Source organism: Balaenoptera musculus, chromosome 5, assembly GCF_009873245.2.
Source record: "Balaenoptera musculus isolate JJ_BM4_2016_0621 chromosome 5, mBalMus1.pri.v3, whole genome shotgun sequence".
In the NCBI taxonomy this organism is placed as follows: domain Eukaryota; kingdom Metazoa; phylum Chordata; class Mammalia; order Artiodactyla; family Balaenopteridae; genus Balaenoptera; species Balaenoptera musculus.
In genome coordinates, this window is record NC_045789.1 from 110,946,253 (window position 1) to 110,959,639 (window position 13,387).

At 37.5% G+C, this 13,387-nt stretch overlaps 1 protein-coding gene across 1 annotated transcript in view; it reads left to right on the forward strand.

Moving 5' to 3' along the window:
- Positions 1-12,069: 12,069 nt before the first annotated feature.
- The window catches only part of LOC118895912 (glutamyl aminopeptidase), a 105,682-nt gene continuing 104,364 nt past the window's right edge, over positions 12,070-13,387 (forward strand). Inside the window, exon 1 of the mRNA XM_036853469.1 lies at positions 12,070-12,959. Coding sequence (XP_036709364.1) covers positions 12,334-12,959 — 626 coding nt within the window. The 5' untranslated portion in view covers positions 12,070-12,333. The remainder of the gene's footprint in view (positions 12,960-13,387) is intronic.

Sequence of the window (13,387 nt, forward strand, 5' to 3'; positions counted from 1 at the left end):
ATGGTTCATTAATGTATTGCCAATTTTATTGATTGACTTCTGTGTGCCAGGCACTACAACGAGAAAAATTATTAAATTTTGCAAAATAGTTAATCCTATAACTAATGAACATTGACTTTCATTAGATGTAGTAGAAAGAGCGTTGGACTGGGTGTCTAAATGTGGCTCTGCCTTCACCTGGCTTAATGACCTTTGAAAGGTTACTTAGCCTCACCCTGGGTTTTAATATTCTTAATATTCTATAAACTAGATCATACCTAAATTGCAATGCAGCTCTAAATTCCCATGTTCTTATGAAAGATAAATTTATCTTTATTTTTAAATAAGTTATGGTTGAATACAATTTTAAGATGAATTAGAAAAACTGGTTAGGCTGTGATGCTAATGAAATCATGCTAATTTCCATAATTCCCATTTTGACCTAAGTTCTAAAACAGACTCATACTAAGTCCTACTGACCAGCCTTGCAGAAAAATGCTGTGATTCAGGGGTAAGGCATGGGTGTGACAGATAAGTGACAATCCAACTAAAAGCACACACCCTGCTGATGATAGCACCATAGTTTCACCTTTGTAGACCAAAGAACAACAGCAAGATTCATGGATTTAGGCTGATTTTCCATTACAGAAACTAATAGGAGTTTTCAGGAACTTGGTGAAAGTCAGAAGGTAAAAGTGGAATCAGGACAATTGCCCTTTTGGTGGTGGCCTGAAAAGGCACTGACAGTTCAAGAATGGTGACAAATAGAGGCTAAAGGAACTGGGAGAAAGGACTTTTCCTGCTCAAAGACAGAAGGTGTGCTCCTTACGTCCTGAGCTGCAGATCCTGCAGCCATTTTTAGGAGCAAACAAGGCAAGGTACTGTGTATGATTCAAAGCCAATTTTCGTTTAGATCCTCAAACAAGAGATATTTATTTTGTGCCTACCATGTGCCTGGCACAATTCTAGCAATAGGGATACAAGAAAAAGTTCCTACCCTGTGGAGCTTATATTCTAGTTGGCAAGACAAACAATACACATTAATAAAAAACTAAGTGAAATAACTTAGTGGAGAGAGGGCTATGAGAACTATGACGTAATGTAATGGGATAGACAGCGTGAAAGAAGAGGGAGAAGGGCAGTGATAATGAAGCTAAGGTAGTCAGCGAGGCCCTGCCTGAGAAAAAGGCATTTGAGATGAGGCATGAATTGTGAGAAGGAGGCAGCCTTACAAAGGTGTTGGGGAGACGTGTTTTAAGTAAGGAAATAGCCCCAAAATGGGACTCCGGAGCGTTTAAGGAACAGAAAGTTCTTGAAAAATGGAGCCTGAGGGATAAAAAGAAAAGATATCTTGGAGGTACTTGCAGGCCGTAGAAAAGTGTCTCAATGTTGTTTCAATTGCATTGGGAAGCCATTGAAAGTTGTAAGCAGGTAAATAATATGACTTATGTTTTTAAAAGATTACTATGTCTCGGTGTAAATCATATTGTTTGGGAATGAGAAAGGGAAAAGTAAACTTTATATAAAAATTCATAAAGCTTTTCTTTAAGAAAAAAATCTGATTTTAAAACGTGAAACATTTGCTTTATCTACATATATGTCTGAATGTCAAGATGCCTTTAATAAAGGCTTAATAAGGTATATTTGTTATTTGTCTGTCTTGTAATCCATGTTGTAAAACACAGTCTCCAAGGGGAGGAATAATGTTTAATAATGTCCGAAAGAGGGCCTCAGGATGGGCAGGGTGGGTGAGATGTGGGAAAGAAGATTGGAAGGAAGTGGATAATACATGGAGTGGAAATCTCAGCACAAACAGGAGGTCAGCAATCAAAAACGTGATTTATGGAAAAGTGCAAAAAGGGGAACCCACATAATTTAACTTATCCTAATAAACTGGAAATATGAAATGATGACAGGAAATGGATTTGTACTTTCTAGAGACAGTATAAACATCTTTTCTTAGTTTATTTAACTTAATGGATCAAGATTTAGGAGGACAATTATTACAGTACATGGAAGTAACAGATGCAGATAAATATCTAGATTTTTCCATGAAAGGCTTGACCTAGTATAACAATATGTATATGCGTGTTTTTTTCCTAAATACTAAATAACATATCTTCAGGAAAATACTCTACACAAAGAAAATAAGAACAATAACACAAAACTGCAAAAGAAATTTCCCATAATTTTATATATCACCAAAGAAAATCACTGCTTTTAACACTTTGATTTATGCTTTCCAGTCTTTTTCTATGTATATATATTTTACAACAGGAGTTTCATATTGTATATATCACTTTGTTGTCTGCTTTTATCATTTAATGTAAGGCCATATATTACATTTTGTGCATTTTCTTTTTTTCTACCATAAACCTATATTAGATTCTAATTAAAACAGTTATATGTGGTATCATAATCAAAACTGGTTAATATTTTAGAGAGAAAAATCTGAGAAAATGCTGTTATATAAACAGTTCAATTTTAAATTTATAATTAAAACAGGAAATTAGTTTCTCTTTCAACTTAAATTTTATCTGATTATCACTTAACCACTCACTCTACCTGTATAATATCTTCTATGAATTTGGCACCATGCAATGCAGTGTGCATGTTGGGAAGGGGACTCTCTCAGTGTCCTGACAGGCCTGACGACCAGAAAAATAAGTAGGTCTTATGTGTTGGCTCTTGTAGTACATTTTTACTTAAAAACAATATTATAAATATGATTTGTTGCTTAGGCTAGCTGCAAAGACCTAGATAGTCCATAATGTACCTAAAATAAAAAATTATTCATGGAGAAGTCTGGACTAGCCCATAAATAGTACTAAATTCCTTCTATTAGATTTGGAGATAGCATGGTATGGCTAGTAGCAGCTGAGACCCATAATAACTAACTCATAGCATTGTTGGATGCATTAAAAAGACAGCAAATAAAAGACATCTGGTACCAAGTATGTACCATGAAGGTTGGTTCTTTTTCATTCCATTTCCTTCTTCTTTCCTTCCACCTGAATGCAATTACCTTTACTTACATTTGTTTCTATGGTATTCTGAAGTGCCAATAAACTGACCTTTGGAAAACAAAATAGGGAGTTGCCGTACCTAAGCCATCCCTAGAAGCAGTGTGGAACCTAGAAGAAAAACTAAGTGAAATAAAGAGTAAATCACTTTATGTGCATTCCCCTCACAGTACAAGTCTGTTCAGGAAAAATCAAGTTAAAATAAATATTTAGAGCAGTGGTGATGGAAATAAGTATAAACTATGAGCATGTAGGTGAATAATTTTTATACATGAAATTATTGAGAGAGAAGAATTGAAGAGAGAAGGCACTTTGCCTTGGATACGGCCTTAGGACTCGATAAAAATAATAGCAAATGGCACAGCATTTTTCTTCTACATATGACCTTCTTCTCCTTCTGAGTCACTGCAGCGTACTAGCAAATTCATCCTAAGATGAGGGGAGGCCAGCACGGGGCAGTCATGGCTAGCTGACCACCAAAGACACATGCTCCTCCCCTGAAGGCTAGAGTTGTTGTTGCTGCCTGCCTGTCCCAGCCCCTTTGCTTTTATGAAGAGTTGTGTGACTAGTTCTGGCCAATGGTTGTGAGTGAAAGTAACTTCCAGGCTAAGGTGATTAAAAATCCAGTATGAGATCCTCTTGTTCTCTTCTCTTCCTGTGGCAACCCTGGAGCTATATATTGAAGAGGGCAACACCACAAGATGGAAGGAGCCTAAATTCTTGACTTGGAGGAGTGCTATCTAGGAGAGCTCACTAACAAAAATATCCACTTTGGATATGGTCTGTGTGAGAAATAAATAACATACTGGTACTGCTTGTTTGGGCAGTTAGACTACATTTACTAATACACAGAATAATTGGCCATATGAGGATTGGACTAAAAATAAATGACGAATGACATCTAGTGTGTTTACAGGAAGTAAAGAGGATTGACCATTTTGGTCCATCTGGATCAGTGAACGTTTGTTTACTTGAGAAGAGAGGTAAGCTGGGTCCTGAGAATGATTAAAAAGAGAAGAGGAGGGAAAAAGGGAAACCCAGGCAGAAGCACCAGCACAAGCAAATGCATCATGATAGCAATGGGTAACGTATGTCTGCAAGATAATCAATAGACCAGTTTGGCTTGGGGTAAATTTGAAAAAGGATTCTGAGATGTCAGGAACTTTCTGGAGTAAAGGGAATTGGGGCTTTGAATACCATGTCATGAACTTGATCCTGTCAGTGAAGGGGACTCATTGAAAATTTTACCATAGTGCTATGGAGATGATTTTAGGAAGGTGTGAGGAGACAGGAAATAGGAGAGCCAAAAAAAAAAAAAAAAAAAAAAAAACCACCACCACCACCAAAAATAAAAAAACAGAACAAAAAACCTTAAGTTAAGATGCTGGGAGGATGGAGGCAGCAGGTAGAAAATAGTAGGTAGCACAAACTCTCTGCTCTTCTCAGATTTGTCCTTCTCCTCTCCACAGATAAGATCTATTCAGGCCATGCTTGTGCTCCTTGCTATGTGGCGGCAGTCTTTATTGTCTAGCCAACAGCCATTTTTCCGTTCTTACTTGCCAACAAATATCCTGAGTTTGCGCCAGCAATGTGTGCTGTTCTAGAGATAAATTGGTGTTGTTTCAAGTCTGTCATTTCTATCACATACCTCTCCACCAGGTGAAACTACAGAAGGGCCAGGTGAGTCAGGACTCCTGAATGAAATGTCAGGGGAAGCCTGCTGAGGACGGCTGGGAAATTATTTTCTTCACTGATAAAAGGACGGAACTCTTAAGGGAAAGAAACTTACTCTTCCTTCCACCCTCCATATCTTGCTTTTGAAAGTGATTGTCATAGCTGTAACTGTGACAACCAGCTTGGGATCCCATAATAAAGGTGATGGAATGAATAGATATGCCACATATTAGTTTCCTGATGACATTAGAGAGCTGCCAAACCATGATGCTACTCCCTACCTCCAGACTTCTTGTTATGGGAGGTCATTAGACGTCTTTATAGATTAAGCCATAGTTAGCTAAGTTTTCTTTACTTGGAACTAAAAGCATCCCTGACTTATACACTCCAAAATAAATTATTTCTCCAAAGACATCTGAAATTTTCATATGCTCCAACTCATGGTAGGCTATACCTGATGATTTCACACTTGGAGATGTGTCCAAATCCTGAGTAGAGATTTTAAGCAATCAAGCTAACCGTTGCAATATATGCATATAAATATCTTAGCCACAGATGCAAAAGATATCAGATAAACCAAGAATAAAAGTCACCTGAAAACCCTTTAAAAGCTAATGAGAATCAAGACATCAAAGGAAAGTGTCTAATGTAGAAGTTAAATAATTCACTAGATTACCATCAATGACAAGAGCAGAAGTAAATGAGGCAATGCATTCAGAAGATAGAAGGGAATTGCTACATCCACAAGAAACAGTATTATTATAGTTATTTATAATTATCCAGTTATATTTATACTTATCCAGTATTATTTTGCCCTGGATTTGCAACATCACTGACCAAAAAAAGCATCTAGAATTAAAGCTTCCAAATCAAGAGTAAATATAAACTTCCCCCTAGATATAAACTTAATAAATGATTCAGATAAATTCAGTGGGAGTCATGATTTTTTTTTTTTTTTTTTTGGCCATGCCACGCAGCTTGCAGGATCTTAGTTCCCCGATCAGGATCCAACCTGGACCCACAGCAGTGAAAGCACTGAGTCCTAACCACTGGACTGCCAGGGAATTACCAGGAGTCATAATGTTTATATAGAAACACATACACCCTATTCACTGAAGAAATAATTTATGGACCCTCTTAACAAATATTCCATGGTGAAGGCAACTGGAAAATAAATGTGTAAAAATCCTTTAAAACCTTGAGTAAGAGCTATATATGCCCCCGAAGAACAAAAACAGAGTTCTGAAGTGTATCTCTAGAAAATTAGAAGTGAATGAAGGAAGAGAGTATGCCATTGTCCCAAAAGCCAATATTCTATCTTATTCCAACACTCTTTCTACTTGAGAAAAACTCTTCTACTCTGAGACTGTTTTCATTTGTGTTCTTAGTTAGTGCTTTTCCATCAGTTGAAATATATGGCACATTGTGGTTCTCAATATATGTTTGTTGAATGAATACCTAAAGACAGTTGTATTAATTTCCTGTGGCTTCTGTAACAAACTACCAAAAGCTTGTGGCTTAAAATAGCAGAAATTTACTCTCTCACATTTTTGAAAGCCAGAAATCCAAAATCTGCATCACTGGGCCAAAATCAAGGTGTCAGCATGGCGACTCTTCCTCCAGAAGCTATAGGGAAGAATCTGGTCTTTGTCTCTTACAAAAGCTTCTAGTAGCTGCCAGCATTCTTTAGTTTGGGCTGCATCACTACAATCTTCAAGACCAGCATCTTCAAATCTTTCTCTGCTCTATCTTCACATCACCTGTGTGTCTGTGCATAAAATCTCTCTCTGCCTCCCTTTTATAAGAACATGTGAGATTGCATTTAAAACCCACCCTGATACCTGATAATCCCAAAATAATCCCCCCATCTCAAGATTCTTTAATCACATCGACAAAGACCTTTTTTTTTTTAAACCATGTACGGTAACATTCACAGGTTCCAGGGATTAGAATGTGGATATGTTTTAGGGGGACAATTTTTCAGCTTAAGGCACAAGCATACAAAGAAAGTAATAAACAAAAAACAGAATATATGCCAAGAAAAGAGAGCTCCAACAGAGAAACATTCCCGTTGCTCATATGGATGTCTTGGATCATCTTAATGCAGCTAAAATCTTTACTTCTAAAAAAACAAAAATTAAAGACAACTTTATTTATTAAAATTAATGTGGTACCTAGAGGGGTGGGATAGGGAGGGTGGGAGAGAGATGCAAGAGGGAGGGGATATGAGGATATATGTATACCTATAGCTGATTCACTTTGTTATACAGCAGCAACTAACAAAACATTTTAAAGCAATTATACTCCAATAAAGATGTTAAAAAAATTAATGTGGTAATAAAGAAATTTTCAAACCAAACAGTCAGTGCTAATAAATAAAAATTGGAAAATTACAGGCCTTTCCTCTGAAAGAAATAATATTACTTAAGATGAAGAATGGGTCTATTAGAATTTTTGTGGGGAACGAGATCCAAAATCACCATTATTAGTATAATTCACTTGGATTCTTTACGGGATAAAAGAACATTGGTTGAGATATTTTCTCTACAGAAACATTATTTTTGCAGACTTCTGCAGATAGGAGAGGAGAGAGAAGAAAATATTGCCAAGAATTTTGACAATACAAAAGGCTGAACGGAAATGTTGAATGAATTAAGCATTTCAGGAAGTTTTAAAACTCAGAATATAGAGCTATTATTTAGTGCACTGAGAAAATTGATAAATTTTGAAATTCTTAGAACAGAAATCTAGACTATATTATCACTATTATTTTTCTTCTGCTGTTTCTATGTCCTGCCACTGTCTCCCAACGTATTATTGCACATTAGGGAACCCAATATAAAAGCAGTTTAAAATTACAGAAATAATAAAAATCTTTCATTTTATTTTCTTTGCTTTTCTGAATATTTTCAAAACTTCTATTGATACATTCTAAGAACAAAGCAGGGGTTTACACACATGTCTTTTAAGAGTATTTATTAACATTTCTTTTAATGTCCATATTTTAAAGTTTATCCTAGAATTCCTTATCCAGTAAATATTTGTTGAAAAGTAAATATTTATTGAGTTAATATATATTTGTTGAGTGGTTCAAAGAATGAATATTTGCTGAATGACTGAAAGGCAAATGAATGAATAGTGGCCCACAGACACTTTTTCAGAGGTAGGTAGAGTACACCAATTCTCCCTAGAGCGATCCAAATGAGAAACAGGAATGTGATTCTTGCTTGTGACTTACGAAACCCTGGTGCCCACAGACTATGTAGGTGGGGAATATCATGAGCACAGTCTGTGTGTCCAGAAAACCCTACAGAAGGATTCTCAAATCAGTCTGGAAACAATAAAAATAGAGAAAGCATAAATATATTGTTTCATTTATTTTTATTTTTTATTGATTATGTTTGAATGTATTTTGGAAGTTTATTCTCATCAGTTTCTCTGAAAATTTTTCTTCCCCTCCTCTTCCATACCTCTTGACCCTCTTCCTCACGCTTCTCTTCCTTGTCTTCCCTACTGTGTAGTTCCTCTTATTGTGCTATCATTGGACAAATTCATTATTATCAACCAACAAAAGTTAGATTGTGGCCTGATGAACACTTTCTGCCTGACATCTGCAGCTATTTTCAGCTCCTGGAAAAAGTCAGTAGAGATCACTTAGTCTTAAGACCAACTGAACGTTTTAAAACAGTTGCTGAGACCAAACAAAAGATAACGAATAGAAAATAAAATAAAATTGACCAGGATCACAATGAACATTGCCAACATGGATTTAGAATGCATGGTCGGCCAAGTCAAATGCAATGGCACTCTCCTTTTCTAATTCCAACTAAACCTTTAAAGTTTGGAAATACTTGGATTGACCATGGGGTTTATAGAATTGACATGGTTGATAACTGAGACCCTGTGGCAAGATGGAAAGAAACTGGTTCTGATTCTCCCTGTTCCTTATATAATATAGCCCAATTTGCAGATTCTGCTTCTTCCATTGTGATTCTAGCTTGCCATTTTTGTTTTTTTTTCCTGAACCATTCAGCTATGATCAACTAATAGGAGTGAAGAGCCAGTCAAATAATCACATTGTGGTGTTAACTATTGACAACATTTCTGGAGATGCTCCTAGTTCTTTGGTGAGCCAATAGCACCCCATGTACATAGAAGGGTATGTGTAATTCCTGAGACTTAACAGAAGAGCTTTAAACTGAAGCTCCAAGTGAAAAAGGGAGGTATATGCTGTGTGTTCAGTATTATGGTGGGTCTCCTGCATAAATCTACCTGCTGTGGGAAGGAATTAGCCTGGAAGTTCCTTATCTTCTCAAGATCAGGAATTATTTTCAAGTCCTCACCTCCAGGGAACTTCTTTCTAGTCATTATTGGAATTTGAACTGAATTTATTTTATCTTAACATTTCTGGCATATTATGCCCACTAACCCTTCCCATTCTGGATTCTTGGTGTTCTTTTTCCTCCTTTTTATTTATCCATTCATTTGTTTATTCAAAAAGCAATCAATGAACATTTATTGAGTGTCACATATGGGAGAGATACTGGATTTGTACTTGGGGTACAAGATGGTAATACACATTGTCAAAAGCTATGGGGGAATGTGGTCTATGATCTACAGTGAATGGCCATGCATTCACGCCTCTGGCTTGAACCTAAATGGAAACTGACCAGAGGTAGCCTTTTCAAAGTAGTTATATGTAATGTAGATTTTTCAACATAAGATTAATCAATATAAACTGTTTAATCTAGGTGAGTGCCTATGATGGTTCGTTGGTCTCATTATAGGAGTAGATTCTCTGTGTGTGGTGTGTGTGTGTGTGTGTGTGTGTGTCCTGCCAGTGGCTGCCTTGACCTTCACTGTGGATTGGATCTGGAACAAGGGCTTTCAAGATCAAGAGCCTCCTGCCACAGACTCAGTGTTCCAGTGTCAGGGAGAAGGACAGCAAGTACTGCTGCAGTGAAGTGCAGCATTACCAACTATGAAAGCTGGGGCTTTATATTTAGTAAATCCTAGTATGGCGACCCTAAATGTGTTTAGTGCACAGCCTGGCTCTGCTACTCCCACTTGTCTGGCTGGACGTTTTACCTCTATCCCCTCAGGCAACCCTAATATGCTGACATGGATAAGATGTGATGCCCTTCACTGGATATAGGCAGCTCTTTTAGGATGGTACTAATAAAACGTTGTGGTTGGGCCTTAGACTAAAAATGTATGCACGTGTTCACACACACACACACACACACACACACAAAGTACATGGATTTAAGGTATTTTATTTCTGCTAGCAAAAAATTGCATTTATCTATAAATAATGAACCCCTTATGGTGGAATTTCAGGCAAAACAGGAGAGATATTTGATAACAGGTGGCCATTCTCAAACCCCCTTAAGTGCACCTTATTCCAAGGGTCTATTATCTTCTCTGTTCAGTTTAGTGTAAACATGGGACCTGGTGATAAGACTGCTGTCTTTCTAGACAAAATTGAGCTTAAGAGTTTTATATATGTTTGCCTTAGCTGAGATTTTTAAAAAATGCTTCCAGTTTAACATAATTTTATGTACATTCTTCAAAATCCTTTTCTTTTTCATTTTTTTCAGTCATAATGCTGGGATAAATTTGATCCACACTTTCCTTTTAATTTATGGAGAACACATTAAAATGTTTGACCCGTGAAACATTTAGTGAAACATCAGATGATATTTCTGATAAAAAAGGGATTTCAAGGCTAAAATTTATAAAGTTGACTTACCAAAATTAAACATACTATGATTAAAGTTTAGAATTACTTCAGAATGTGAAATTAATAAATAACAAGATGAACCTATGATTTAGAAAAATATACCTCTCTTGCCTTTAACTTTATTTCTCTTACTACTATTTTATGAGAAAACAATAGAATTGCGTAGAGCAAAGTTGACCCTCTCATTCTTAAAATCTTCTCTTTTTATCCGTGTGTTTAATTTATAATTTGGAACAGTTTAAAGTAGCATTTTTCAGAGTGTGGGAACACAAGACCCTCAAAAGGTACCTCACCAAACAAACTCTCTCATCAACTAAATATAGAAATCACGCAATAGTATATCCTATCTGGGAGATTCACAGTGTGATGGTAGTGCCATCTGGAAGCTCTGAAAGAATGGAAGGTAGTGAAAGAACATTCTTAACTCTATCTACCGCAGCACTGCCTGCTTTGCAATTATATCTATTAATATTATCCATGGATTGCACTTTGGGAAATATTGACCAAGTTTTTCATAGTTACTTAACCCTTAAACATTTTTCCTCTTCAGAGAACAGAGGCAGTATAGTTAAATATTTGGATTTTGGACTCAGATAACCTGAGTTCAAGCTCCAATTCTGTGACCTTGAGCAAATGACTTACCTCTTTGAATGTCAGTCCTTCCACCTCTAAAATGGGCATCATAATAGTATCAGTCTTATAGAGTTGCTGGTAAGTCTTAAATGATAACTTCTATGAAGTACCTAGCATAGTGCCTGGCATATAGAAAGCTCTCAAATTTTTTATATTTATGATTGTACTGCTACTATTAGAGATGGCTTGGATGTATACATCTTAGCTACTCATAAACATGGAAGTCATTATTGTGATTTCTATCATCTTGAGCTTTTCATTCAGAGGCAGTAGGTTTGGGCAGATAACAGATCTTTCAACAGCCAACTTTGCACCTGGAATCTCCTCCAAATGTCATCTACCACACTCTAGGCTAAAGAATTCAATCTCACTTAGGCAAGATTATCTAACAGAGTTTAGTTATTTAACCTAACAAGTTAACCAAGTTTATCTTCCTTGTCCTTCTGTCCTTCCAACCCATTACTTTTCTCTCTTATCTTCTTATGCTTTTCAGCTCCAGTACTGCTTTGACTAATTTATATTTCCTTTTCTCTTTCATCCGGCATCAACTGAACTGATTTAGGGTGACCTGGCCATGTTTTACTAATCCACCAATTCAACAAATATTTACTCAGTACCTAAGTGGTCCTTGAATTTATGTATCACCCTGTGCACGGAACTCCAGGACCTGACTTTGGCAAAAGGCAGAATCTGAATGTTTACATAAGATGAGGAAAAAGAATGAAAAGAAAACACAGCTACCTAAAAAATAGCTGAGATGCAAGAAGCCCTTTGGTTAGGAGAGAGAGACTGCACAAAACAGGAAGAAGCCACAGACTCAGTGGCAAAGGGTGAGTTTTTCCATCACAAGCACACCTCTTTCCCAAACGCTCTCTCCTCGAAAGCTGCTGACAGAGCTTTGGCAAAGGATCGTCCTCCTGCTGGCTGATAAGCTAAGCCCTGTTTTATATTTAACTCACTCCAGTAGGAGGGGTGGAGTGGGGGATGCGTTGTTTGTAAGAGGAGCCGTGACAATATTCTCGTCAGTCCTCTTCCTCCAGCTCAGCTCCTCTTCTGGAGTCCTTACCCCACCCCCTTGTTTCCACATTCATCCTTGAGTGTCTAGTGGGAACGTGAAGGGAGAGGAAAAGACTCAAGCAGCCAGAGAGAGAGAGGTGTGGGAAAGGCGAAAGCAGGCTGCCAAACCAGGGAATTCCTTCCAATTGAAAAAGGAAGACTGCTGACGTTAGTCAGTTAAATTTAACAATCTTTTATGTGTAACATTTGACTTTGGAAACAAAAATGATCTTGGAGGAGGGAGAAGGCTCTAAGAGATATTGCATTAAAAGGAAACATGTGGCCATTATCTGTGCGGTGGTGGTGGGTGTCGGATTAATAGTAGGACTTTCTGTGGGCTTGACCAGATCGTGTGACTCTACCGACGGAGGACAGGGCACAACCCAGGCTCCTTCCCACAGGCCTCCCACTTTGAGCCCTCCACAGGACCAGGGGGTCTGCCCTGCCAGTGAAGATGAAAGTGGAGGCTGGAAAAATTTCAGGCTGCCGGACTTCATCAACCCAGTGCACTACGACCTGGAGGTGAAGCCCCTGTTGGAGGAGGACACGTACACGGGCAGCGTGAACATCTCCATCAACGTGAGCTCACCCACCCGGAACCTGTGGCTGCACCTCCGGGAGACGAGGATCACCCAGCTCCCGGTGCTGAGGAAGCCTTCTGGGGAGCAGGTGAAAGTCAGGCGGTGCTTCGAATACAAAAAGCAGGAGTATGTGGTGGTGGAGACAGAAGAAGAGCTTGCACCCAATGGTGGCAAGGGTCTCTACCACTTGACCATGGAGTTCGCCGGCCAGCTGAACGGCTCGCTCGTGGGGTTTTATAGAACAACATACGTGGAGAAAGGACAAATCAAGTAAATTTTTTTTTTTGCTTTATTTCTCCAAAGCTATATACTTGCTTTCCATTTCTTCTCCTTCCTTTTCACTTTCCACCTTTCAATTATATTGATGGTCTGATCTTTATCTAAAGTTGGTTTCATTTCTGCCTGTTCATCTGGGAAGCAAAAATTCTTGCCATTTTATATTTTCAAAGCCTATCACAAAATTTGAAAGTACTGAATGAGCTGCATGGAGTCTAAAAAATCAGTGTAAGTCCTTTATTTCATCAGGAAAAATCATAATATACTGCATTCTATCCTTAATATTTACATAAACTACCTCAAACTTTAAAAATACATGTGTCTGGTAAATTTCACTGGTGATATTCTTGGGCTATATGGCAATGATTTTAAAGTGAACTTTTAAAATGATATCACACTAAATTTAAGTGAAAATCAGTAAA